The sequence below is a fragment of the Megascapheus bottae genome, chromosome 6, assembly GCF_031878675.1.
Source record: "Megascapheus bottae isolate mThoBot1 chromosome 6, mThoBot2.hap1, whole genome shotgun sequence".
NCBI classification, from domain to species: Eukaryota; Metazoa; Chordata; class Mammalia; order Rodentia; family Geomyidae; genus Megascapheus; species Megascapheus bottae.
In genome coordinates this window covers 60,078,805-60,104,736 of record NC_143514.1, presented here as the reverse complement: position 1 = coordinate 60,104,736, position 25,932 = coordinate 60,078,805, and the positions used below count along the sequence as shown (strand labels likewise).

At 42.4% G+C, this 25,932-nt stretch overlaps 1 protein-coding gene across 1 annotated transcript; it reads right to left on the bottom strand.

The window, feature by feature from the left end:
- Positions 1–433: 433 nt before the first annotated feature.
- Positions 434–23,760, bottom strand: Rragc (Ras related GTP binding C). Its single transcript, XM_090335113.1, has 7 exons — positions 23,444–23,760; positions 19,661–19,864; positions 18,346–18,545; positions 15,953–16,067; positions 12,669–12,811; positions 7,264–7,412; positions 434–1,900 (listed from the first exon to the last, which is right to left on the bottom strand). The coding sequence occupies exons 1-7, from the start codon at positions 23,678–23,680 to the stop codon at positions 1,749–1,751; spliced, it is 1,200 nt and encodes a 399-aa protein (XP_090191239.1). The 5' UTR covers positions 23,681–23,760; the 3' UTR covers positions 434–1,748.
- Positions 23,761–25,932: the final 2,172 nt, after the last annotated feature.

Genomic DNA, 25,932 nt, shown 5'->3' with positions numbered 1-25,932 from the left:
TACCTCCTGGTTGATAAACTAGTGACTACATTTCACCTATCACCTTAGATGCCAACCACCTAACAAACATTTAAAGATCAATGAACACCTCAGAAACCAAAGATACACAACCAAACTGGAATCAGTACACTTAAGTCCTGTCCTCCTTATCTTCTTACTCCTGAGTTCAAACACAATATATCAGCCATACAAGGCTCTGACAATTCCCCACCAGGAATAAAGCTTCTTGATATTAAAACACCCAACCAAAGCACATTTCACCTGGGCAAGGGGAGACGCCTGCACAGAATACCATGGAATTCTCAGAACCCACAACAGAAAGATTGCTAGCCACACAAGCTGCAAAAGAACAGGACATGGAAGAGAAAAACGTGAAATAACCCAATATTCTATCATTTCACCCTTCCATAACTTAGGCAAGGATGAAAACTGATTTTGGAGTAAATACATTTATTGATACCCATTTTATATATAGTTCAATGAAATAATCTATAAATATAAAAGCATTTTTCTTCTGGATATCACTATGGTCCATGTAAATACTCAACAGTCAGAGTCATCTGCAGGAAGCACTCCAAGTCACACTGTTAGGTTACAGACCTGGATGTATAGATCTCATTCAACAGTGGCACTTATGTACTCAAGTGGTCCAGTGGCTTTGGAATATACGTGACAGGGCAGATGGAATAAAAATAATGTGTAAAGTTTAACTCAATAGAGGGGGTAGCAACCATCAACAAAAAGAACCAGTTATTAAATTCAAATTCTAGGCAAAGTACCACACTTGACACGTGGTGTCAAAATACTGGAGACAAAGTGTAAAACAACACAAGTTGTGGCACCACACTCTCTCCAACCCCAGTGGACAGTCCACCAGTGCCATAGGGCCATTCCTGGTCAACAATCAGCAGTTCTTAAAAGAATCTAGACAGCTCACAATGAAGGGATGCAGAAATTAATATCAAGGTTAAAAGAAAACTGGGCAGAATCGTTCAGGGACATGAGTTTCTTCCCCTTTGTTACATTATGCATGGTCTTTTGTCAAGTTCAGAAGAACCCATACATCTGGTACCCAAAACACAGGTACAAACATTTTCTTGTTTCAAAGTTTTTTCCTCAGCCCTTTCAGGGGAAGCGATGCAGCCAGCGCTGAGCCTTGCTCTCCACCCGATGCAGCACAGATCCTTCCTTCCCCACCGGTACAGGAATGTCTTTTGCCTCCATCAGACAATGCATCTTCTGAGTGAGCAAGCAAATGAATTTAAAAGGTCTTAAATATACAATTCCCAAACTGAGATCTGAGAGGCAGTGTTAGAAGGTAAGCAAAGCAGTTTTTAGAAACTAATCAAATGAAAACTTAAGGGAAGCATATAAAATTGTTTTTTCTATTATTTTCAACTGGAATTGACAGTATTCCCAGGAAAGGATTGGTAACTGGTGTTATCTCCAGGTCCAACGTATCCAATTACTTGAAATAGGACCAAAAGGAGAAAAGACATATTTGAGTTCTGAGGCCTCAAACAACTAATTTTAAAAAAAGAAAAGAAAGGAAAAGAAAAAGTAGCATCAGTTGTACACTGCCAATTGAAAGGGTTTTCTTTCATCCAAATGAGACACTCTATGCCTCTTCTCTAGTGAGACAGGCACCAGGCTCCCACTAGCAGCAGCTCCCGTGTCCTGTAGCATGTGGCATCTGACCCTGGAGTGAGGAGTAAGCTGGCACCAAGCCTCAACTGCTTGGATTCAGACTAGATGGCATTCCGTGGTGTGCCATTGTGTGCCAACGCTTTCAGACTGGGGACACTGCTCTGGTGAACACAGCTTCTGTGAGAAGTCACACCCACTTCAAAAACCTCATGAATAGCTTTCCGGAAGCAGTGGAAATTGTAATCTATCAAACCTGCAAGAGAAAAAAAAGGGGGGGAAAAAAAAGAATCACCAAGAATCACCCCTCTTGAACGTAGACAGTGAATATACCCCCTAAGAAATATTCAGTGACAGAAAAGACATACATCATCCACCTGAGGAATTCTCATGCTGGAAAAATTATAAAGCACAAAGAAAACTGTTAAAATTGGTTTCTTTAGGGCCTCAGGGTACATGTGGAAGGCAATTAATCTAACAAAGCTCTTAAAAAGGTAAATGTGCTAAGAAAGTTTACAATAAACTGCAGAGTCAAGGAAAAATACTTTTTAAGTTATACTGTTCTGAGCAGCCACTGAAGGGCTGGCTAAAGGAAACAGGTCGTCAGCCTAGCAAACTGCTCAGCAATGGGAAGTGGCCTGCAGGACTTCTTCATGAAGGGCAGTTTCCCGAGTTTCCATGTAAGGTTTTGATGACCAAGGGCTAATTTGTGACAAAAACAGCTAATTGCCTACCTATTCTATCTTCTTTCTTTACTTAGAAGCAAAAATCCCAATTCTGAATAAACATACTGGTACCAAGTTAAATTACTGCCATTTCCAGCTTTCCTTGCAGTTAGATATAGCCAAATAGTCAATTATGGCCATTGCAATAAGTACAAATGTGTAGGTTATCTGTGAACTTTCTATAAGAGAAAAAGTATGCACTCATTCTTTTCTTTCCCTCTACTCTTACTTCTTAGTCTAGAATATGGGTAATACAGCTGGAGCTCCCTTCTAAAATGGGGTGACTTTTCATTATGCTAAGAAGGGCAAGACAGGAAGAGAAGTTATCTATGGAGAACACCAAAAAGCTGCCTAACTGCACCAGACTATCAACCTCCAAGCTTCTTTAAATGTACGAAACATCAACTCTTACTTATTTAAGCCTTCAATACGTTGAGTTTACAGCCAAGACTAATAAAATCTGTTTGAAATTTTTCTTAAATTTAGGAAGTAGAGCTGTGCAGCTCTAAGTGGTAGAGTGCTTGCCTTAAGTAAAAAATCTCATGCCCAGGCCCTGAGTTCAAGCCTAGGCACTGGTGGCTCAGGCCTGTAATCCTAGCTACTGAGGAGGCTGAGATCTGAGGAGAACAGCTCCAAGACACATCTCCAATTAACCACTCAAAAACTTGAAGTGGCACAGCATTAATCTTGAGCATTAATAGGTTCAGGGACAGTGCCCAAGGCCTGAGAGTTCAAGCCCTACAACCAACAAAAAAGAAAGAAATTCTTAAAATTCCAACTAGATAACATCTGCAATCATTAAGAGCTAGGTTGTCATATATATCTACAATCACGGCATGCTTCTGTGTGCACTACAATGTGCAATTTGACTGTCACCTTGACCAAATTAACAGCCTCGCCATCAAATTTTCAAAAACCCAATTCATACTCAGAAAAATAAAATATAAAAATACATTGTGTGGTCTAAATACAGTGTGATCTTTCAACTATTTACATTCAACTTGATGAACATCATTAAACATTGAACAGTATGACAGAGGGTACAATGTGTCAGAAGCAGCAGGTCTAGCCTTCAAGGATATGCTAGCTGCAGCATAAGGCCAACCCACAAGAAACAAATCAAAACAGTCTGGTGTCAATTAATCACAAATATGAAAAACATCCAACGAAGGGAAAGACAAGTGCAGGGCAAAGTTGTCAATGAAAGCATCACAGCTTCACAGATCCTAACTCAAAATTGGCACCAAAGATTCAAATCACTCAATTCACATTCAGGAAAAGTAAAATATAAAAATATATTATGTGCTGGGCGCAGTGGCTCTTGCTTGAAATCATAGCTACTCAGGAGGCTAAGATCTGAGGATAGCAATGCAAAGCCAGCTCTGGCACTAAAGTACTTGAAACTCTTATCCCCAATTAATCACTAGAAAAAGGGAAGTGGGGCTGTGGCTCAGGAGTAGGGCTTTGAGCTGAAGAGGTCAGTGACAACACCCAGGCCAAGGATAGGGCAGTCTTGAGCTGAAGAGCTACATGACCCACTCCACTCCCCCCCACCCAAAAAAGAAAATACATTATGTGACAAAACTTTTGAGTATACCAGCAAGTTCTAATTATGCAGGACAGGGAGAAAAATTACAAAAACCACAGGGAGCCAGCAATAAGAACACAGCACAGGTAGAAGACAAAAAACAGGAGCATGGCCTAATGGTAGAGTGCTTGCCTACCATGCAAAAAGCCCTGGGTTCGATTCCTTGGTACTATAGACATAGAAAAAGCCAGAAGGGGTGCTGTGGCTGAAGTAGTAGAATGCTACTACTTCAAGCAGTAGGGCTCAAGGACAGTGCCTATGCCCTGAGTTCAAACCCCAGGACTGGTTTAAAAAAAAAAATCCTAAGATAGAAAAGGATACCAAAAAACTGTTGGTAGGAAATGCCCAGGCCCTGAGTTCAAACCCCAGGACTGGTTTAAAAAAAAAATCCTAGGGATAGAAAAGGACACCACAAAACTCTTGGTAGGAAATGCCCAGCCCCTGAGTTCAAACCCCAGAACTGATTAAAAAAAAAAAAATCCTAGGATAGAAAAGGACACCACAAAACTCTTGGTAGGAAATGCCCAGGCCCTAAGTTCAAATCCCAGGACTGATTAAAAAAAAAAAAAAATCCTAGGATAGAAAAGGACACCACAAAACTCTTGGTAGGAAGTGTGGGGTATTAGGACTGAATGAGCTCAGTGGCAGTATTCCTGCTTAGTAGTTGACTTCTGTGAGCTCAGAATGCTGATGTGTGACTGTCATCCTGGCACACACGAAACAAAGGCAGGATTCCTTGAGACCAGGAGTTGAAAGCCAGCTTAGCAACATAGTGAGACCCTGTCTCAAAATGGCATAGACCTCATCAATATGACAAGTCCTCAGTGTCTCATGCCAGTAATTCTACCTATTCAGGAGGCTGAGAACTGAGGACTTCAGTTCAAAGTCAACAGGGACAGGAAAGTCCTAGAGACTCTTATCTCCACCACAAAACTGAAAGTGGTGATGTGGCACAAAGTGATAGAACAATAGCCTTGAGCAAAAAAGCTCAGAGACAGCACCAGGCGCTGAGCTCAAGCCCCATACAAGACCAAAAAAAAAAAAAAAAGCTGGGTGGCTCACACCTGTAATCCTAGCTATACTGGAGGCTGAAATCTGAGGGTCAAGGTTCAAAAGCCAGCCCAGGCACAAAAGGACCTAAGACTCTTATTTCCAATTAACTTCTAAAAACAGGAAGTGGGGCTTGGTTCAAGGGTAAGGGCTGTAACCTTGAGCTGAAGAGCTCAGGGACAGCACCCAGACTAAGAGTTCAAGCTCCATGACTCACAAAAAAATAAAAAGAAAAGGCGGGGAGTTTGGCCTAGTGGTTAAAGTGCTTGCCTAGCATGCATGAAGACCCGGGTTCGATTCCTTGGTACCACATGCATAGAAAAAAGCCGGAAGTGGTGCTGAGGCTCAAGTGGTAGAGCTCTAACCTTGAGAAAGTCCAAGGACAGTGCTCAGGCCCTGAGCTCAAGCCCAGGACTGGCAAAATAAATAAATAAATAAATAAATGAATAAATAAATAAATAAATAAATAAATAGAAAGAAAAGAAAAAAAAAATCATTGAAATGAAACTACCATATGACCCTACGTTCAGAACACCAAATATTACATGTTTTTGCTCATAAGTGTAAGCTGCATCTAAAACAATGGTAATAATTGGCCAAGAGTAGAAAACAAGGAGAACTGTTTGGAGAAGGAATCAGTGGGAGGAAGAATGGGAAAAGACAGTGCTACAAGGTAAACATGAGCTAAGTACTTTATATGTAAAAATGAAAATGCTAAGAACTGTTTAAAAGGGGGAAGAGCTAGGAGGGAGATGAATAGGGGGTGAACTTGATTAAAGTATACAGTATGTATGTATGTATGGATATTTGTTTCAATAATTAACTAAAAATTGAAACCAAATGAAATGCCAATTCAATAATTAAGCTGATCATACCGAGCATTACCAAAGATACAAAGTGTTAAGAGCTCCCAGGGAAGCTCTTCCCATTGGAAGCCCAATGTTCAAGCCCCATGACCAACTAAAAAAAAAAAATAGAGAGCTCCCATGGAGTACTGCCAGGGTGAAAAAAATAACAAAGCCACTCTGAGTAGTTTGGTATTGCCTATTAAAGTTGATCAATCTACTGTACAAATTCCACTACTAAAAATACATCCAGGCTGGAAGTTTATCCTAGTGGTAGAGTGCTTGCCTAGCATGAACAAAGACCTGGGTTTGATTCTTCGGTACCACATACATAAAAAACAAAGCCAGAAATGATGCTGGCTCAAGTGGTAGAGCTCTAGCCTTGAGAAAGCCCAAGGACAGTGCCAGGCCCTGAGTTCAAGCCTTAGCACTGGCAAAAAAAAATAAATTAAAAATATATCCTACAGAAACTCTCCATATATGCAAAAGCAAAATCATTTATGAACATCTATACAAAACTATTTGTAATATATTTTTTTCGGGGCGAGGGGGAGGGTCATAGGGCTTGGACTCTGGGTCTGGGCACTGTCCTGAGCTCTTCAGCTCAAGGCTACTGCCCTACCTCTGGAGCTCCAGCCCCACTTCCCATTTTCTAGTGGTTAATTGGAGATAAGTCTCTCATTCTTTAGTGCCCAGGCTGGCTTTGAACTGTGATCCTCAAATCTCAGCTTCTTGAGTAGCTAGGATTATAGGACTGAGCCACTGGGCCCGGCTTTATTTGTAATTTTTTTATCACAAAACTTTGGCTTATTCAATCTATAGGTGACAGTTAAAATGAGTGAACTATAGCTATTAATCTAGATGTATCTTAAAACAACCTGAATTAGGAGAAAAATGCAACCTCAGAAGAAAACTTAAAGACATCATTTATGCAAAGTTACACTTATTACTCTGTATTACATAGGGATAGATAAGAAGTAAAAGAAATCATACATAATAAAAAATTTAAAAGCACAAAGAAGGAATGTCAACTGAGAGATACACACAAAAGTCTTCAATTGCAGTAGGCACATTTTAGTCCCCAGGCTCAAAAAAAGCAAAATAACAACATTTTTTTTTTTTTGGTCAGTCATAGGAATGGCAAAAAAAAAAAAAAAAAAAACCAACAACAACATAGGGCCAGGAGTTTAGCCTAGTGGTAGAGTGTTTGCCTAACATTCACGAAGAGCCGGGTTCAATTCCTTGGTACTACATATATAGAAAAAAAAAACAGAAATAGTGCTATGGCTCAAGTGGTAGAACTCTAGCCTTGAGAAAGTCCAAAGAGAGTGCTCAGGCCCTGAGTGTAGAGCCCAGGACTGAAAAAAAAAAAAAAAAAAAAACATAAAACAGCTTTTGAAAATGCCATTACCTTTTCGTTCAAAGCTTTCTTCCCTAAGAATGCAGACCAGTGCCAAAAATTTAGTCACCTCCTTCAAATAAAGGACAGTTGTATTATTCAGCTTGATAATTGCCATGGATTCCTTGTCATAAGCACTTCCACTTCCATCTTCCTTTAGCCTATTTTGAAAAGAAAGTATCATTCATTTACATTTTCCAACTTGTTATTTTGTCACATTTAACTTGCAGATACAAGTTTTTCCACCCAGGTTTCTACATGTCTTTGAGAAAGAATCATAGTGGCTTATTAGAACCAAGTTGTTATTTCAATACAGGATTGCCAAACAAAATCATATGATCTCTAATTTTTGTTATAAACAGAAAGCTCTATACATTATCTATTTACTATCACTAAAACATTGGGACAAAACAACAAAAATACATGTAGATCTTGATCAGAAAAATGACATTTCTAACACCATGCCAGAATGGGGTTATTTAACCTGCGCAGATCATGTGTATAGGCTCAGCTGAGGTACCTTCCCTCCTTACTTCTCTGAGGCCAGAGAGTCCCCAGGCACCTGCCACATCTCAACAAGCATATTCTACATGCCAAGCCAATCATATCTTTTCTCAGAAATTTTTTTCCTCACAAAAACAAAAAAAATCTTTTTTCTTTCTTTCTTTTTTTTTTTTTTTTTTGTTGTTGTTGGTCATGGGGCTTGAACTCTGGTCCTAGGTGCTGTCCCTGAACTCTTCAGCTCACAGCTACTGTCCTAATCCTTGGTCTGGGCATTGTCCATGAACTCTTTACCTCAATGATACCATTCTACCCCTTGAGCCACAGTGCCACTTCCAGTTTCATGGTGGTTAAGTGCAGATAAGAGTCTCAACAGACGTTTCTGCCCAGGCTGGTTTTGAACCATCATCTGTAGATCTCAGCCTCCTGAATAGCTAGAATTACAGCATGAGCCACCAGTACCCAGACCAACAACTTTTAAACAGATTGAGTCTTTTCTCAGCAAAAGTCTAATGGTTGTCTAGTTTCCCACAGGAAGTAAGAGTTGTCAAATTTTCCCTTTTCAGAGATGTATTTGCCACCACATTCATAAAAAAAAAAAAGCCAGGTGCCAGTGGCTCACACCTGTAATCCTAGCTACTCACTCAGGAGGCTGACATCTGAGGATCCCGGTTGAAAGCCATCCAGGGCCCAGAAGTTTGTGAGACTCTTATCTCCAATCAACCACCAGAAAACCAGAAGTGGCACTGTGGCTCAAAGGTAGAGCAGTAGTCTTGAGTTAAAGAGCTCAGGGACAGCACCCAGGCCCAGAGTTCAAGCCCCATGATCAACCAAAAAAAAAAAAAAAAAAAAAACTAGTAACATACACCTATAATTCCAGGATAAGAGGCTGAAGTAGAATGATGGGGAATTCAAAGACAGCTCTGGGCTACACAGCAAAACACTGTTTAAAAGAGGAAGAGGAGAAAAAGGTGACTTTTTTTTTTTTTGCCAGTCCTGGGCCTTGAACTCAGGACCTGGGCACTGTCCCTGGGGTTTCTCAAGGCTAGAGCTCTACCACTTGAGCCACAGCACCATTGTTGGCTTTTTTCTATGTATGTGGTACCAAGGAGTCCAATCGACGTCTTCATAGATGCTAGGCAAGCACTCCATCACTAGGCTAACTAAACTCTCGGCCCCAAGAAGGTAACCTTTTACAAAAAAATATACTAGGGCAGGGAGTTTGGCCTAGTGATAGAGTGCTCACCTAGCATCCACGAAAACCCGGGTTCCATTCCTCGGTACTACATAGAAAAAAAAGCCAGAAGTGGTGCTGAGCCTCAAGTGGTAGAGCTCTAGCCTTGAGACAGCCCAAGGACAGCACTCATGCCCTGAGCTTAAGTCCAGGACTGGCGAAAAAAATGTGTGTATATATATATATATATGAGAAATGTTACCAGAAGTTGTCTTTGGTAGTAGAATAATACCTGCTTTTTTTCCTCTTGCTTTCATTTATCTCTTATTTTTCATAAGCTGAATGTTACTGAATAAGGTTGATTTTTTAAAATTATACTGAAATGTATGTTTACTTAATTTTTTGGGGGAGGGGACAGTAGTAAGATTTGAACTCAGGACCTTAGATTTGCTAAGCAAGCTTCCTACTATTGAGCAATGCCTAAAACTCAGTTTATTTCTTTTCTCCAATCCCAGGGCTTGAACTCAGGGCCTGAGCACTATCCTTGGGCTTCCTCAAGGCTAGAGCTCTACCACTTAAGCCACAGTACCATTTCCAGCTTTTTTTCTATGTATGTGGTACCAAGGAATCGAATTCAAGTCTTTGAGCATGCTAGGCAAGCATTCCACCATTACACCAAACTCCTGGCCCCTCAGTTTACTTTCTGTAAGTTAATTTATTGTAATTTACAATAATCTGGAGAACAGAATTACTACTACTACTACAGTCCTATTTAACCATTTTAAATCATTTTTGGAACAATCCACAGTAAATTAAATTAAAACAATTAAGAAGATTGTACTCATTTTAAACCTTCAATAACAGATATTCATTACACATAAAGTGATGGGCCAGGAGATTGGCCTAGTAGTGGAGTGCTTGCCTAGCATGTATGAAGACCTGGGTTAAATTCCTAGGTACCACAAACATAGAAAAAGCCAGAAGTCATGTTGTGGCTCAAGTGGTAAAGAGCTAGCCTCGACAAAGACCAAGCCTTGAGTTCAAGCAGAAAGAGAGGGGGGAGGGAGGGAGGGAGGGAGGGAGGGAGGGAGGGAGGGAGGGAGGGAGAGAATGAATAGGAAGGAAGGAAAAGTGACCAGGCAAAGTCAAACTCAAACTTATTCAGCTCAATCCCAGTTTCTAGGATCTTTCACAAAGCTGATTTGGGCAGGCAAAGTTAAGGAAGTATGTGTCATCTGTTTTAACAATATAAAAGAAAACTACTTCCTTCTGACTAGAGAAGAGGAAGATGTGTTATATGTTCTTACTTAGAGTTAAATGCCAAGTAGATCCTTTCCTGTGCCACATGGAAAATGAACAGGTACTAACTCTGAAGCAGGTAGACACAAATATCCCTGGCAGAGTCCCTAAGCTGCATCTATCCAGAGGAAGCGGCTTCAAAAAGCTGCAAAGCTTCCCTTGAATCAACACATGATCTGGAATCACACTCACTTGCCTACTTTGGGCAAGACATGGATCTGATTCCAAGCACACAAGTGCCAACATGTGTGTATACATGCACGCACACATGCACAATAAATTTTTTTAAAGGCTACTCTAGGGCTGGGAGTTTGGCCTAGTAGAAGAGTGCTTGCCTAACATGCAGAAGACCAGGGTTCGATTCCTTGATACCACATACATAGAAAAACCTGGAAGTAGTGATGTGGCTCAAGTGGTTGAGCTCTAGCCTTGAGAAAGCCCTAACCTTGAAAAAACAGTGCCTAGGCCCTGAGTCCAAACCCCAGGACTGACAAAAGGGGGGGGGGGTAAAAAAAAAAAAAAAAAGGATGTTCTATTTATTCTGAAGATTAACTTTGTTTTATTTTAGTGATTAATGAAGTTAAAATTTTATGCTAGTGACTTTTCCTTCTTTTCTTTTCTATTTTTTTTCTTGTTAGTCCTGGAGCTTGAACTCAGGGCCTGAGCATGTCTTTGGCCTTTTCTCAAGGCTAGCACCACTTGAACCACAGCACCGCTTCTAACTTTTCTAGATATGTGGTACCAAGGAATCCTTCTCTTAAAGGATTCCTTCATTGCTCCAAACTATTTTGGAAGGGTCTTTTTCATGTACCAGTACTGGGGCTTGAATTCAGGATCTGGGTACTATCTCTAAGTTGTTTTTTGAGTCCAGGGGCTTGAACTCAGGGCCTGGGTACTCTCAACTTTTTTGTTGTTGCTCAAGAGTAGTGCTCTACCACTTGAACCACAGTTCCACTTCCATCCTTTTTTGAGTGTGTGTAAAACATATAGTTTATTGGATTATAAGTGTGAGTTACTTTGCCATGCCCAAAGTTGTTTTGTGGTTTTTTTGTTTTTGCTGATGCTGGGGGCTTGAACTCTGGGCCTGGGCCATGGTCCTTGAGCTCCTTTTATACTACCAACAGAGCCACAGCACCACTTCTGTGATAACTGGAGATAAGTCTCACATATTTGCTGGGCCTGGTGGCTTACACCTATAATCCTAGCTACTCAGGAGGCTGAGATCTAAGGATCAAGGTTCAAAGCCAGCCCAGGCACAAAAGGACCTGAGACTCTAATCTCCAATTAACATGAAGTGGAGCTTGGCTCAAGGGTAATTGCCTGAACTGAAGAGGTCAGAGACAATGCCCAGGCCCAGAGGTAAGGTGGTAGCTTGAGCGAAGAGCTCAGGGACAGTGCCCAGGCCCAGAGTTCAAGCCCCATGACCCACCCCCACCCTTCCCAAAAAAAGTCTCATTGACTTTCCTGCCCAGGCTGGCTTAGAATCAGTTTTCAGATCAACTGAGCGACTAGGATTATAGGTATGAGCCACTAATGCCCAACCCCAAAGTTTTATTTCTACAAAACCACTCACTTGTTTGCTTTCTTTTCTAATTGCTATAGAGTATAGGGAGACCTCACATTCTTATTCAGACCATTTAAAATAAATTAACCTAAGCTGAGCAGGTAGCTCACGCCTATAATCATAGCTACTCAAGAGGCTGAGATCTGAGGATCACCATTCAAAGCCAGCCCCAGCACTAAAGTCAGTGGGACTCTTATCTCCAATTAACCACCAGAAAACCAAAAGTGTCCCCATGGCTCCAGGGGTAGGACGGTAGCCTTTAACTGAAGAGCTCAAGGACAGACCACGACCAACAACAACAACAAAAAAATTAACCTACATTTTTGATCTAAGTCACATTAATGAGAAGATAACAGCACAAACTCTACAAACTAAGACAAGAAAAATTTTCAGTGATTAATAATACAGCACTTCTCAAGCGCTCTTTGCGATCCTCTCTGAAATTAAGAACCAGCAATTTTTACTGAGAAATCATGCTCTAAATTGAAGTACTATGGTCAAAATAACAGAACTAGCCAGGCACGATGGCTCATGCCTGTAACCCTAGCTACTCAGGAGGCTGAGATCTGAGGATTGTGGTTCAAAGCCAGCCTGGGCACTAAAGTCAGTGAGACTCATCTCCAATTAACCACCAGAAAACTGGAAGTAGAGTTGTGGTTCAAGGAGTAGGATGGTAGCCTTGAGCTGAACAGCTCAGGGACAATGCCCAGGCCCAGAGTTCAAGTCCAATGAACAACCAAAAAATTAAAAAAAAAAGATAATAGTACTCTATTCTGTATTTACCAGGGGCCTCCAAAATTAGTCCTTTGAGCAAAAAATAATGTTGGTGTTTTTCTACTTGTCTGAATGAGATCTCACAAAAATATATACAGAACTTACCCATATATACAAGACACATCAATTACAACATCAATCATGTCACAGCAAAGTTCATAAGATTGCATATCCACAGGAGAACTGTCAGTTGCGATGTAGATTTTGCTGACAACATCAAAGAGAAAGGCTTTTTCAATACCTGAATTCTTGGAAAAACAAAATTGGGGAAGTGTTCAGTTACTTTTCAGGGGGGAGGGGCATTCAGTTACTTACATGTGCACGTGCTTGCACCAGTACTATGGACTTAACTCTGGGAGCTTCTGTGCTCAAGACTAGCAATCTACCATTTAAACCAGCTATACCTGCAGCTTATCTTTTTGGTGGTTAACTGGAGATAAGAGTATCATGGACTTTCCTGCCTGACTGGCTTCAAATCAACATTCTCAGATCTCAGCCTTCTGAGTTGCTGGGATTACAGGCATGAGCCACTGGTACCTGCCCTCAGTCACTTTTTTAGTCTATCCTGGGGCTTGAACTCAGAGTCTGGGCACTGTCCCTGCGCTCTTTTACTCAAGGCTAGTGTTCTAACATTTTTGAACCACAGCTCACTTGCAGTTTTTTTGAGTAACTAACTGGAGATAAGAGTTTCACAGGGACTCTTCTGCCCACGCTGGCTTCAAACCAAAATCCTCACATCTCAGCTTCCTGAGTAGCTAACATTACAGGAGTGAGCCAGTGCCTACCTCTCAATTACTTTTAAGAATCACAATCTGTAACTTATCAAAGACACTGAATTATTGAAAAACATTTTTAATTTACATTGAAGGTCATTTTTCTTATGACTTTTTATGGTGATAAGGACCAAACCTAGGGCCTTCCACATAACTGAGCAAACGTTGCCTTACTACATATATGCAACCCCAGTTATCATTTTGAACTACACAACCAATATAAAAAATTAAACAATACTTGAATGAGACTTAAAAAAAAAAAGCCTCATTACATAGTCCAGAGTAGCCTCAAACTCTGATCCTCAATGTCCCATGTGCTGAGATTATAATCATGTACCACCACCCTCAGACTGCAAGACAATTCTCCCTAAAAAAAATAAATAGGGCCGGGAGTTTGGCCTAGTGGTAGAGTGCTTGCCTCGCATGCACGAAGACCCGGGTTCGATTCCTCAGTACCACATACATAGCAAAAAGCTGGAAGTGGTGCTGAGGCTGAAGTGGTAGAGTGCTAGCCTTGAGAAGGTCCAAGGACAGTGCTCAAGCCCTGAGCCCAAGCCCAGGACTGGCTAAATAAATAAATAAAAGTAGAGCCTGGCGCTGTAGCTCACGCCTGTTAAATCCTAGCTACTTGGGAGGCTGAGATCTGAGAATCACGGTTCAAAGCCAGCCAACCCAAGCACTAAAATCCATGAGACTATTACCTCCAATTAACCACTAGAAACCAGAAGTGGCACTGTGGCTCAAGGGGGGTAGGGTGGTAGCTTTGAGCTGAAGAGTTCAAGAACACCACCCAGACCCACAGTTCAAGCCACACCACTAGCCACAAAATAAATAAATAAATGAAAGTGGAATTATTTATCTGCTTTGACTTACTGACATACTTTCATCTTTTTCTTCTTCTTTTAAATGGATTATTTTCCAAGATACAAACAAAACTTCAATGATAAAGAATTTCTCGGGGCTGGGAGTTTGACCTAGTGGTAGAGTACTTGCCTAGCATGCACAAAGATGTGGTTTGATTTCTCAGTACCACATACATAGAAAAAGCCAGAAATGGTGATGTAGCTCAAGTGGTAGAGCTCTAACCTTGAGAAAGTCCAAGGACAACATTGAAGCCCTGGGACTGGCAAAAATAAAGGTTTTCTCTGCTGGGCCTCGGTGGCACCCGTAATCCTAACTATTCAGGAGGCTGAGCTCTGAAGACCACAGATCAAAGCCAGCTCAGGCATGAAAGTACAGGAGACTCTTATCTCCAATTAACCACGAGAATATCAGAAGTGGTGCTGCGGCTCAAGGGGTAGGGTGGTAGCCTTGAGCGGAAAAGCTCAGAGACAGAACCCAGACCCAGAGTTCAAGTCCCACACCACCAAAAATAAAAATAATTTCCCCAGCTGCCAGTATAGTTCTGTGATAGAGAGGTTGCCTAGCAGTGCCATACCCTGAACAAAAAATAATCTCCCCAGAGAGAACTGTATAGGTCAGTCAATAATCCTGCCTTATTATAATCAATATGTTTTGAATAACCTATTAAAGTCTTCATATGAGTAATTAGCCAAACATAGTTTGAATTAGCTTGATGCCTATATCTAGCATAACCAAAACGCTAGAAAAAGTCACACCACACACTGAGTCCTTTCAAAATAATGTTCAGAAAATAAAATGTTCAATTTGTTAGTCTTTTTTTGTTAAACTGAATGCTCAAGAGTATAAAATATGATACTAAGATTACAATTATCAAAGAAAGATGAGTATTTCTCAATGTCATCTCCAATGAAGCAAAGATTAAGATGAAATTGAGTTGCATTCTAAAGACCCAATTTTTTCCAGTCTCACTCTTTCTTCAGGAAACAGATATGAAGAAATGAAGGCTTTTGTTCCTGGGGTGAGGGGGGGGGGTGTTTTTAATTTTCTTCTTTTTGAGACAGGGTCTTACTCTATAGCACAGGCTACACTGCAACTTAACTTGTGGCCCATGTTGGCCTCAAATTTATGAGCCTCAACCTCCAGAGTGCTGGGATCACTTATGCACCATCGCATCTAACAAAGTGTTCTGTTTTGTTTTTGTGGTTCTGGGGATCCTAAGGCCTTGGCCATATGTGGTAAGTACTCTACCACAAGGCAACATTTCCAGTTACCTTTGTGATGATCTTTATAATTAAGAAAGCAGCTGGGCCCAGTGGTTCATGTTTATAATCCTAGCTGGGCCCAGTGGTTCATGTTTATAATCCTAGCTACTCAGGAGGATGAGATCTGAGGATCAAGGTTCAAAGCCAGCCGAGGCACTAAAAAGTCTGTGAGATGCTTATCTCCAATCAATCACCAGAAAACTAGAAGTGGTGCTGTGGCAAGGGGCAGGGTGGTAGCCTTGAGCTTGAAGAGCTCAGGGACAATGCCCAGGCCAAGCAGTATGGCAGTAGCCTTGAGCTGAAGAGCTCAGGGACAGCACCCAAGCCCTACCACCGATGGAAAAAAAAAAAAAAAGGATGAGGGACATTTTCAGTAGTCCAAAAACAGAAAGAGTAATTTCAGGCTCCATTTTTTGAGAAAATCTGAAAATACAAATATATTTAACAAAAATGAAGTTGGCAATCAAACTAAGTTAAATCGCTCACTTACTGATATGAAGATATTTAATAGGTTTTCCAAGGTTGGCAGTTGTGGAATGAGCTTCTGCACCACCTTGCTGAAGGCTTCAAATATTGAGTGGTCATAGATACTAGTCAAATAAAAGCTGAAAAATACAACATAGTAAGATTAATTTGGAAATTACCAGAAGGACAGTAATAACCTCATAATATGTAGTATTTAGTGTTTCTTAACATTTGCTCAGAGCAAATATGTTTTTTGTTGTTGTTGTTGTTGTTGGTTTTGTTTTTGCCAGTCCTGGGCTTGAGCTCAGGGCCTGAGGACTGTCTTTGGACTTTCTCAAGGCTAGAGCTCTACCACTTGAGCCTCAGCACCACTTCTGGTTTTTTTCTATGTATGTGGTACCGAAGAATTGAACCCTGGTCTTTGTGCATGCTAGGCAAGCACTCTACCACTAGGCCAACCTTGCAGTTTTGGGTTTAACACAAGAATTTTACCTGTATTTTAAATTTTCAAGGGCTGAAGGAATGGCTCAAGTAGTAGAAAACCTGCCTAGCAAGTACTAGTACCACCAAAAGAAGAAAATAATAATGTAGGTATGGGGCGGGGAGTTTGGCCTAGTGGTAGAGTGCTTGCCCAGCATGCACAAAGACCCAGGTTCAATTCCTTGGTACCACATACTTAGAAAAAGTCAGAAGTGGTGCTGAGGCTCAAGTGGTAAAGTTCTAGCCTTGTGAAAAATCCAAAGACAGTCCTCAGGCCCTGAGCTTAAACCCAGGACTGGCAAAAAAAAAAAAAAAAAAATAATAATAATAATAATCTAGGTCAACTAGAGATGAGATTTTGTTTGCTAGAATAATAACAAAGATTTTGAGGCCAGGCAGGGGTAGGAAAAAATTTGGCTTAAGCGTATATAGAAGTCCTTATATTAGACCAAGGATAAGTAAATTACAACTATGTCTCTCCTATGCTTCACCCCTTTAGGATGTTAATATCAAGAGAACATTTTCAGCTGGACGCTACTGGCTCATACCACCCTAGCTACTCAGGACACTGAGATCTGAGGGTTGTGGTCCAAAGCCAAATTGGGCAGGAAAATCAGTAAAACTCTTATACTTAATCACCAAAAAGAGAGAAGTACAGGTACAGGTCAAGAGGTAGAGCACTAACCTTGGGAAGAAAAAACAAACTCAGAGAAAGCAAAGGCCCTGAATCAATACCCCAGAATCAGCACAAAACAAAGGAACATTTTTACAGGCATCTTTTTTTTTTGTTATTTTTACCTTTATCAATAAGATGATGCACCAAAATATTCCTCATAAATTTTCAAAATGCAAATACACAATCCTAAGTGTTCGATTTATAGGATCAACTCACTTAACCCAAACAGTACTTTTTATGAAAGTACTGTTTTAAGAACTAGGATATGCCAGGCAACGTGGCTCATTCCCATAATCCTAGCTATTCAGGAGGCTGAGTTGTGAAGATCGAAGTTCAAAGCCAGCTCAGGCACTAAACTCCATGAGACTCTTATCTCCATTTAACCATTGGAAGTGGTGCTGTGGCTCAAGGGGTAGGACGGTAGCCTTGAACTGAAGAGCTCAGGGACCACTCCCAGGCCCAGAATTCAAGTCCCACAAGTGCCAAAAAATAAATAAATAAGAACTAGGATATATGCTGGGTGCCTGTAGCTCACACCTGAAATCCTAGACACTCAGGAGGTTGAGATCTGGAGATAAACAGTTCAAAACCAACACAAGTAGGAAAGTCCATAAGGTTATTTCCAAGTAACCACCAAAAAAACAGAAGTAAAAGTATGGCTCAAGTGGTAGAGCACCAGCCTTGTCAAAACTAAGGGACACTGGCCATGCCCTAGTACTTGCAAAGAAAAGAACCTAAGATACATTAGAATCTATACTTTAAAATGTACTTCCCTTAAAAGGTTCTTTTGAGAAAGATGCTATCCAGATCAGCCAACTCTGACAACAAATATGACCAATAGTTCTTGAATTTGGCAATAGAAAGAAAATGATGAAACCAACAGGAAATGTCCTGAAGCAGATTTTTGCCATAAGGAAACAGCCTGATTCCAGTCTCTTACGATTCATTTTTCAAAAGCACCAATGATTGAGTTTACATGACTTTCAATCACCAAGAAAATGCAAAAATAGCGAAGAGCAACTTCTCAGAAATATTAGACTACCAAAACAGACTAGAACTCAACAGGGATAAGATCAAAACCTTCTGTAAATGGCAAATGGAATACCAGTGACAGGAAACTACAGTGTCTGTAATGACAGAGATGGGAATACATTTCTAGGACACTCATGACAGAAGTGTGAATACAGTTACAAGGCTCTCGTATCAAGCACACGGATTGTTTTTTTTTTTAGGGCTTCCATACCAAACACACATATTGTTACCTAAGGTGGAGTTTTTCTAGTCCAGCATCTGCAAGGTCATCATTGGCCCTTTGATGAATGTCTCTCTGTGTTTCTATTTTGTGATCATCAGACAGACCATCAACTTTGTGAATAAAAACCTCAAAATTCATATCTGGGTTAACTTTGTAGGCTTTAGAAACAGTAATGTGAAGTCTTGTTAAAGCCTCCATGTAGTCATCCTATAAGTCAAAACAAAATATTTTTAAAAAGAAATAATACAAAAAGCAAGTAATGACTTATGTCTCAAACCACCCCAATTATAGGAAATACATTAACCTAATTATTTGTAAATATTCAAATACACTAACATAAACCAATAAATAGCTCTGCAATTTCTTAAGGCAGAAACTCAATAGCCAAGACTGTTATATAAATACAGTAATATTAACAAAAAGGAAAACAGACATCTCTCCCGCACAGAAATTTTCAAGTAATCCCAGCTCTGCTATTAATCAAGCATGTGGCTTTATGCAAGCTGCTTAAACACTGATCTCAGCTCACTCATCTGGAAAACTGGAATTATAATATCTACCATCAGAGTAATGTGTAGATTGGCTCATGTATGTGAAAGCACCTATCAGCGGGAAAGCATTCTTTTTATTTATTTTGTGGGTCACAGGGCTTGAACTCTGGGCTTGAGCGCTGTCCCTGAGCTCTTTAACTCAAGACTACAGCCCTACCCCTTGAGCCACAGCACCATTTCCAGTTTTCTGGCAGTTAATTGGAGACAGGAGTCCCAAAGTCTTTAGTGCCCCAGCTGGCTTTGAACCGCAATCCACAGGTCTCAGCCTCCTAAGCAGTTAGGATTACAGGTGTGAGCCACCTCACCAGGCTGGAAAAGCATTCTTAACTGACATATTTAAGCTTACATAAAGTAAGCTCCTTAAGGACTATCACATGGTAGACCCTTAATAAGTGCTTGTTAAACTACATTCAATTCCGACAATTCAGGTAAATTACTCACACTGATCTATACTGACTCAGTTGCTACAAGATTCCTACTATAGGCACTGACAAGACCTTTTCAGTGAGTCATGTCACTATTATAATAAAGTACAGAAATACTATTAACCAATAAAAGTAGAAAACCAAAGTCAAATGCTTATTAACTGGGACTCTGAAGGATATCAATCACTTCTCCTAACCACCTGATACTCTAAAATTGCACAACAGGCCTGCTCCCCATAAAGCACACTGCAGCTGTACCTCATCTACTATCAGGGAACTTAGCAACAAAGTAGAAAGTTATGGGTATATGACAAACAGAGAACAAGTGAACATTATTCCTAACTACCTGTGCGTCAATGACATATATCAATGCTCCTGTTCCCCTGAAGATCATTTCATAATCAAAGGTTGGGTCAAAAAAGTCCATTTGCCCAGGAAAATCCCAAATCTGGAAATTCACAAAGGAGCTATTGGAAATATCATCTTTATAAATCTTGTTGGTACTTTCCAAAAAGAGAGTCTCATTGGGTGACATCTTATGAAACACCACCTGTTAAAAGATAAATGACAATTTTATGACTGTACAAGTTCAGAATTTAACCGTGAGTTACCAGTACATTCAAAATTCTATCCTGGATTAACATTAAAATTTTTTAATCCTGTAGCAAAAGAGGGAAAGAAGGAAGGAAGAGTGAGAGGGAAGGAGGGAGGAAATAAGGAAGGCAGGGAGGGAGGGAAAAATTGAATGTTAAATCTATAGGTACTATTCTTATTTGACGAAAGATAAATTAATTCCCAATCTACTTTGAAGTTAAAACATTTCTGCTATTTTAATGGCACTACAACAGTACCACTAGTTACTTGCATACAATATTTTGGTTTTGATTTGCTTTATGTATCTCAGGTTGGCCTCAAAAGATTTACCTATATGAATCTCCCCAGTGTTGGGATTACATGAGTGCAACTGGACAAGACTCAGTATTTATAGTTTGGGGTTGTTTTTTGACAAGGGTTTAAAGTTCTCAAAACCCATTTGGGAGACCATAGTGTTAATAGTTTAAGAAGATGGATTTAGGCCAGGCATGGAGGCTCACACCTGTAATCCTAGCTAGTCTACAGGTTGGGATCTGAGGATCAAGGTTCATAGCCAGCCCAGGAACAAAAGGACCCGAGACTCTTATCTCCAATTAACCTCTAGAAAAGGGGAAGTGGGGCTTGGCTCAAGGGTAGGGTGGTAGCCCTGAGCTGAAGAGCTCAGGGACACTGTCCAGGGCTAGAGCTGAAGAGCTCAGGGACAGTACTCAGGCCAGAGTTCAAGCCCCATGACACACACACACACACACACACACACACACACACACACACACCCCACCAGCAGCAGCAGCAGCAGCAGCAGCTGGGTTTAGCTGGACCCAGTAGCTCACAACTGCAATCCTAGCTACTCAAGAGGTTGAGGTCTGAGATTTGTAGTTCGAAGCCAGCCAGGGCATTAAAGACTATGACAATTAACCACTAGAAAACCGGAAGTGGTGCTGTGGCTCAAAGGCAGAGGGTGGTAGCCTTGAGCTGAAGAGCTCAGGGGCAGTACCCAGGCCCAGAGTTCAAGCCCCATGACCAACAACAACAAAAAGTTGGTTTTGGTCATGAGTATTGGTCATGAGTTTTGAACTCTGAGCCTGGGTGCTACCTCTGACCTCTTTTGTTCCAGGATAGAGCTCTACCACTAGAGCTACAACACCACTTCATTTTCTAGTAGTAGATTGTAGGTAAGAGTCTTGGGGACTTTCCTGTTCCACCTGGCTTCAAACCAGGATCTTCAGGTTTCAACCTTCTGCGTAGCTAGGATTACCAGTGTAAGCCACCAACGCCAAGCTTAGTTTAAGAAGTTTTGTGCATCAATCTTAGCTACTCAAGAAGCTCATATTGGAGGATCTAGGTACAAAGCCAACCTGGGCAGACAAAATCTAATTAGTAGAGGACCAACTTTCAGGAGGAAAACGAGAAAGGCTCAGAGACCCTCTGACTTCAAGCCACAGGACCAGTAGTAGCACAAGAGAGAAAAAGGGGGGGAGAGAAGAAAAAGAAGAGAAGGAGGGAAGAGAAGGAAGAGAGAAGAGGGAGAGAGGGGAGAGAGAGAGGAGGGAAGTAGAGAGGAGGGACAGAGGGGGGAAGAGAGAGAGGGAGGGAGGGAAGGAGGGAGGGAGGGAGGGAAGGGGACAGAGGGAGAAATTACCCAAATGCCTACTTTACATTCTGGAATAAAAAACAAAATGAAACATTGGATCCTGGCTTGGGTAAGTTTGGGTAAGTAGAAAGTGAAAATATCCAAAGGAGGAAGGCCTGTGGAAGTAGGGAATAAGCAGTTCCCATAACACAAGAAATGGTAAAGTCGGGGCAGGAGTTTGGCCCAGTGGTAGAGTGCTTGCCTAGCATGCACCAAGAGCCAGGTTCGATTCCTCTGTACCACATACACAGAAAAAGCTAGAACCAGGTGCAGTGGCTCACACCTGAGTTCAAGGCCCAGAACTGGCAAGAAAGAGGGAAGGAAAGAAGTCAAGTCATAACTGGGGATGCAACACTGGCAGAGGTTAGCCTACTAGCTCTGGGTTCCTTAAAGGGGAAAAAAAAAAAAAAACAAGCCCAGCACAGTGGCTCATGCCTGTAATCCTAGCTAGTTGCTCAGGAGGCTGAGATCTGAGGATCACCATTCAAAGCCAGCCCCAGCACTAAAGTCAGTGAGACTCTTATCTCCAATTAATTATTAGAAAACAGGAAGTGGGGCTGTGGCTCCAGGAGTAGGGTAGTAGCCTAGAGCAGAAGAGCTCAGGGATAGGGCCCAGGCACAGAGTTCAAGCCCCAGGACCAACAGAAGGAAAAAAAAGAAAAAGAAAAAGACAATTTCAATCCTAAGTAATACTGTTACTTTGTAAAAGATAAACAGTTACTTGCAAGGCTTCCTCGGGAACAAATCCAATATAAAAATCAGTTTCCTGAAAACATCAATGTAGGCAAGCCTGCTGGAGGTGAAAAACAAGATAAATGAAACACAGTAATCCAGAAAATTTGAAAGAAAGCTGCTTTATGGGGGAAAAAAAATCACGAGGTTTTCTTTTAGAAAGACTTCCTCAACAGAGTGGAAAGGGGTAAAGCCAGGAATCAGTGATATGAATTATTAGAGGTTTGTTGTGTGTGTAACTGGAATGCCAGGTGAAAGAGAGGCAGAGTTCTACTTCTAGTTCGCCTTTTATTAAAAAGAAAAAAAAGGGGCCAGGAGTTTAGCCTAGTGGTAGAGTGTTTGCCCAGCATGCACAAAGACCTGGGTCAATTCCTCAGCACCACATACATAGCAAAAAGCTGGAAGTGGTGCTGAGGCTCAAGTGGTAGAGCTCTAGCCTTGAGAAAGTCCAAGGACAGTGCTCAGGCCCTGAGCTCAAGCCCAGGACTGGCAAAAAAAAAAAAAAAAAAAAAAAAAAAAAAAAACCTTATGCCTTTTCTTCTTGACCCAAAGTTAAAGTAAATGGTCTGATGTTGGTCTTCGATGTCTTTGGGGTAGTGGTGCAGAAACAGGAAGATCATGAGTTCAAGAGTGATGGCCTGGGCTACACAGTGAGAGACTGTCTCAAGACAAAGACTCCTCAGGTTTTTGTCACTACACATCAGTAAGTATCTCGCAGGAACTACACGAGATCACAGGTACTCAAAGAAGTTCAGTAACAGCACCCACTGCACGTCTCGGCGAAGTCTTCAAGACTCCGGGGCTCGTACTCAGGTGCGCCAGTGCCTCCGTGCAGGACAGGGAGTCCCCCAGGCTCCCTCCACGTGAGAACTGGGCTGTCCAAGCGTCAAGGACTGGGTGCCAGGGGACGGCGATCTGGGGCGGGCCAGAGACACCTACCTCCCTCTCGTCGGTTTCTCCTCCCGAACTCCACTCGGGCTCCGCCGACTCTGGGGTCCCCGCGCGGACGGCGCCCCAGCCTCTGTGCTCGCAGCAGTAGAAAGTGCCGCGCTGGAGTCCAGCGCCAGGCCGGCTCGGCCGCCGCCCTCCCTCCCTCGCCCCCCCCACCTGAGCCCTCACTAGGAGAGGGCAGCAGGAGGAGCCGGACGGAGGACCCTACGCCTCTCCACTCACCTTCTGGATAGAGGACTTGCCGCTGCGCCGCAGCCCCATGAGCAGAATCCTCGGCTTGGAGCTCTCCGCGCCTCCCGGGCCACAGCCGCCGCCGGCCCCCGCCCCGACACCGCCGCCCGCGGCCGCCGCCTCCTCTTCCTCTTCTTCTACGCCGTAGCCGAAGTCCTTCGGAAACGAATCCGCCGCGCCGTAACTGCCGGCGAGGGGCGGCTCTTCTGCCCCGTACTGCAGGGACATGGTGCTGGACCGCCGCCGCCCGCGCCCTGACAGGCCAGGCAAGGCCGCCGCCTCCCCAGCCGCTGCCGCTGCTGCCGCCGCCGCCGCCGCCCCCGGCCGATACCGCCGTCCGGCCCGCCCCCAAGCCTGGCTAGGATAGGCTCCGAACTGGGACCCAGCCTTTCATTGGCTGCCCAGCACGCCACTCGAAAGCAGCAAGGTAGGTGGTGTACATCACGTGCCCGGAATCACCTGACTCTCGGCCGCTGAGGGGAGGGGAGGAGTCACGAGGAGGGCGGCCCCGCCGCGCCTCTGGTCCAGCGTATAGGCTTTGGTCCTTCCCTGGGCGCTCGAGTTCCCCTCCGCGCTGTGCTCCAGCCTTCCAGCACCGATAACTCCGCCCGAAATGTTCTGGGAATCTGGGGGAAGAGTCCATTGTCCTCCTACACTTGTGCACCATCAACTAATACTGATGTCTGCGATATCCTGGGCGCCTAACGAGGGACTTGAAACTGAAACCGACTCGGGCCCTGCCTGTCCTGAGTTGAAGACTAACCGCTGCGTAAGTAGCCTCGGTGCCAACTGCTATGTAGGAAGGCCGCAGGAGTTGCTCGGGAACCGGGTGAGAGAGACTATAAAAGCGCGTGTAGATGAATAAGGTTGGAATAAGGTAAAGGAATCTGCAAGCAAAACCCCAAGGTAGTTAGGGGTCGGTGTGATTGCTTATTCTAGCAGATACCTGGAACAGACGGGAAAACAAATCCAACCAAGCAGGCACGGCTTTTTCCAGTAGATGGCTGAATGACTACAGCTACCACCTCAAACCCAGGGACTCAGCTTCTCCCTAAGACAGTCAAGTCTGACCCTCTAGTGAAGGTTTCTATACTGTAACTTCCATGGTCTCCTTCAAATTAGAGACAAAAGGAAGGAGTAATGAAAAGCAAATGCGTTACCAAATGTTTGAAGAAGTTAGAGGAAATTTCATGGTTACATATCTTAGAGTTGGAAAACTGATGAAGACTCAAAACACGGACCTATACATTTTAAAGGGCATGTGATGGACTTGGTCTCCCAAGGAGACTGTTGTAATACTGGAGATGAAACCCTGGTCCTCTGTGTATGTTTTCCCGTACCACTGGATCCTGCCCAGAGACTGACTTCTTGATGGGAGTTATGCATGTACCCAGAATTTAAAAGCAGGAAAAATCAGTAGACATCTAGCCCAAACTTTCACTTAAATCAACTCTACAGTATCTTGACATGCAGAATCTACCTAGTTTCTTGGTATTCATGGGAGATTACACCTCACAATTACATTAAGGAATTGAAAGATGCTCAAGTTCCTTATATAAAATGGTATAGTAAGCCAGACATGGTGGTTCACATCTGTAATCCTAGCTAGTCAGGAGGCTGAGATCTGAGGATCACAGTTCAAAGCCAGCCTGGGCACTAAAGACAGACTTATGTTCAACTAATCACTAGAAAACAGAAAGTAGGGCTGTGGTTCCAGGGGTAGGGTGGTAGCCTTGAGCTGAAGAGTTCAAACCCCTGACCCACCAAAAAAAAAAAAAAATGGTGTAGTATTTGCATACAATCCATATATATCCTCCTCTATAATCTTTACACCACTTAAAAATAACCTAATAGGGGTGGGCACTGGTGGTTCACATCTGTAATAGTAACTACTCAGGAGGCTGAGATCTGAGAATCACCACTCTAAGCCAGCCAGGGCAGGGAAAGTCTGTGATAGACTTACCTTCAATTAGCTACCAGAAGTGGCACTCTGGGTTAAAGTGGTAGAACACTAGCCTTAGTAAAAGAGCTCAGGGATGGTGCCCAAGCCCTGCGTTCAAGCCCTATAACTGACCAAAATAATAATAATAATAATAATAATAATAATAATAATAATTAGTACACTGTAAATGGTAGTGAATTTAAAAAAAAAAAAAAACTTTTTTGTGAGTTATAGGGCATGAACTCCAGCCCTGGATGCTGTCCCTGAGCTCTTCAGCTCAAGGCTACTGCCCTACCCCTTGAGCCACAGCTCCCCTCCTGGTTTTCTAATGATTAATTGGAGATGAGTCTCATGTTCTTTAGTGCCCCAGCTGGCTTTGAACTGTGAGCCTTAGATCTCAGCCTCCTGAGCAGCTAGGGTTACAGGTGTGAGCCACCACCCCCGGCCAACGAGACTATTCTGTTCAGAAATTGTTCCAGATAGTCTCAGTTCACAGCTTGTTGAATCCACAGACAGTACTCATGGATAGAGGGCTAAA

Excerpts from the sequence above, each read along its gene's own strand:
- Rragc (XM_090335113.1), bottom strand. The coding sequence starts at position 23,680 with ATGTCCCTGCAGTACGGGGCAGAAGAGCCGCCCCTCGCCGGCAGTTAC. Across the intron at positions 19,865-23,443 it reads GCAAGTCCTCTATCCAGAAG|GTGGTGTTTCATAAGATGTC; the intron begins GTGAGTGGAGAG and ends ATCTTTTAACAG. Across the intron at positions 1,901-7,263 it reads AGAAAGCTTTGAACGAAAAG|GTTTGATAGATTACAATTTC; the intron begins GTAATGGCATTT and ends TTTCTCTTGCAG.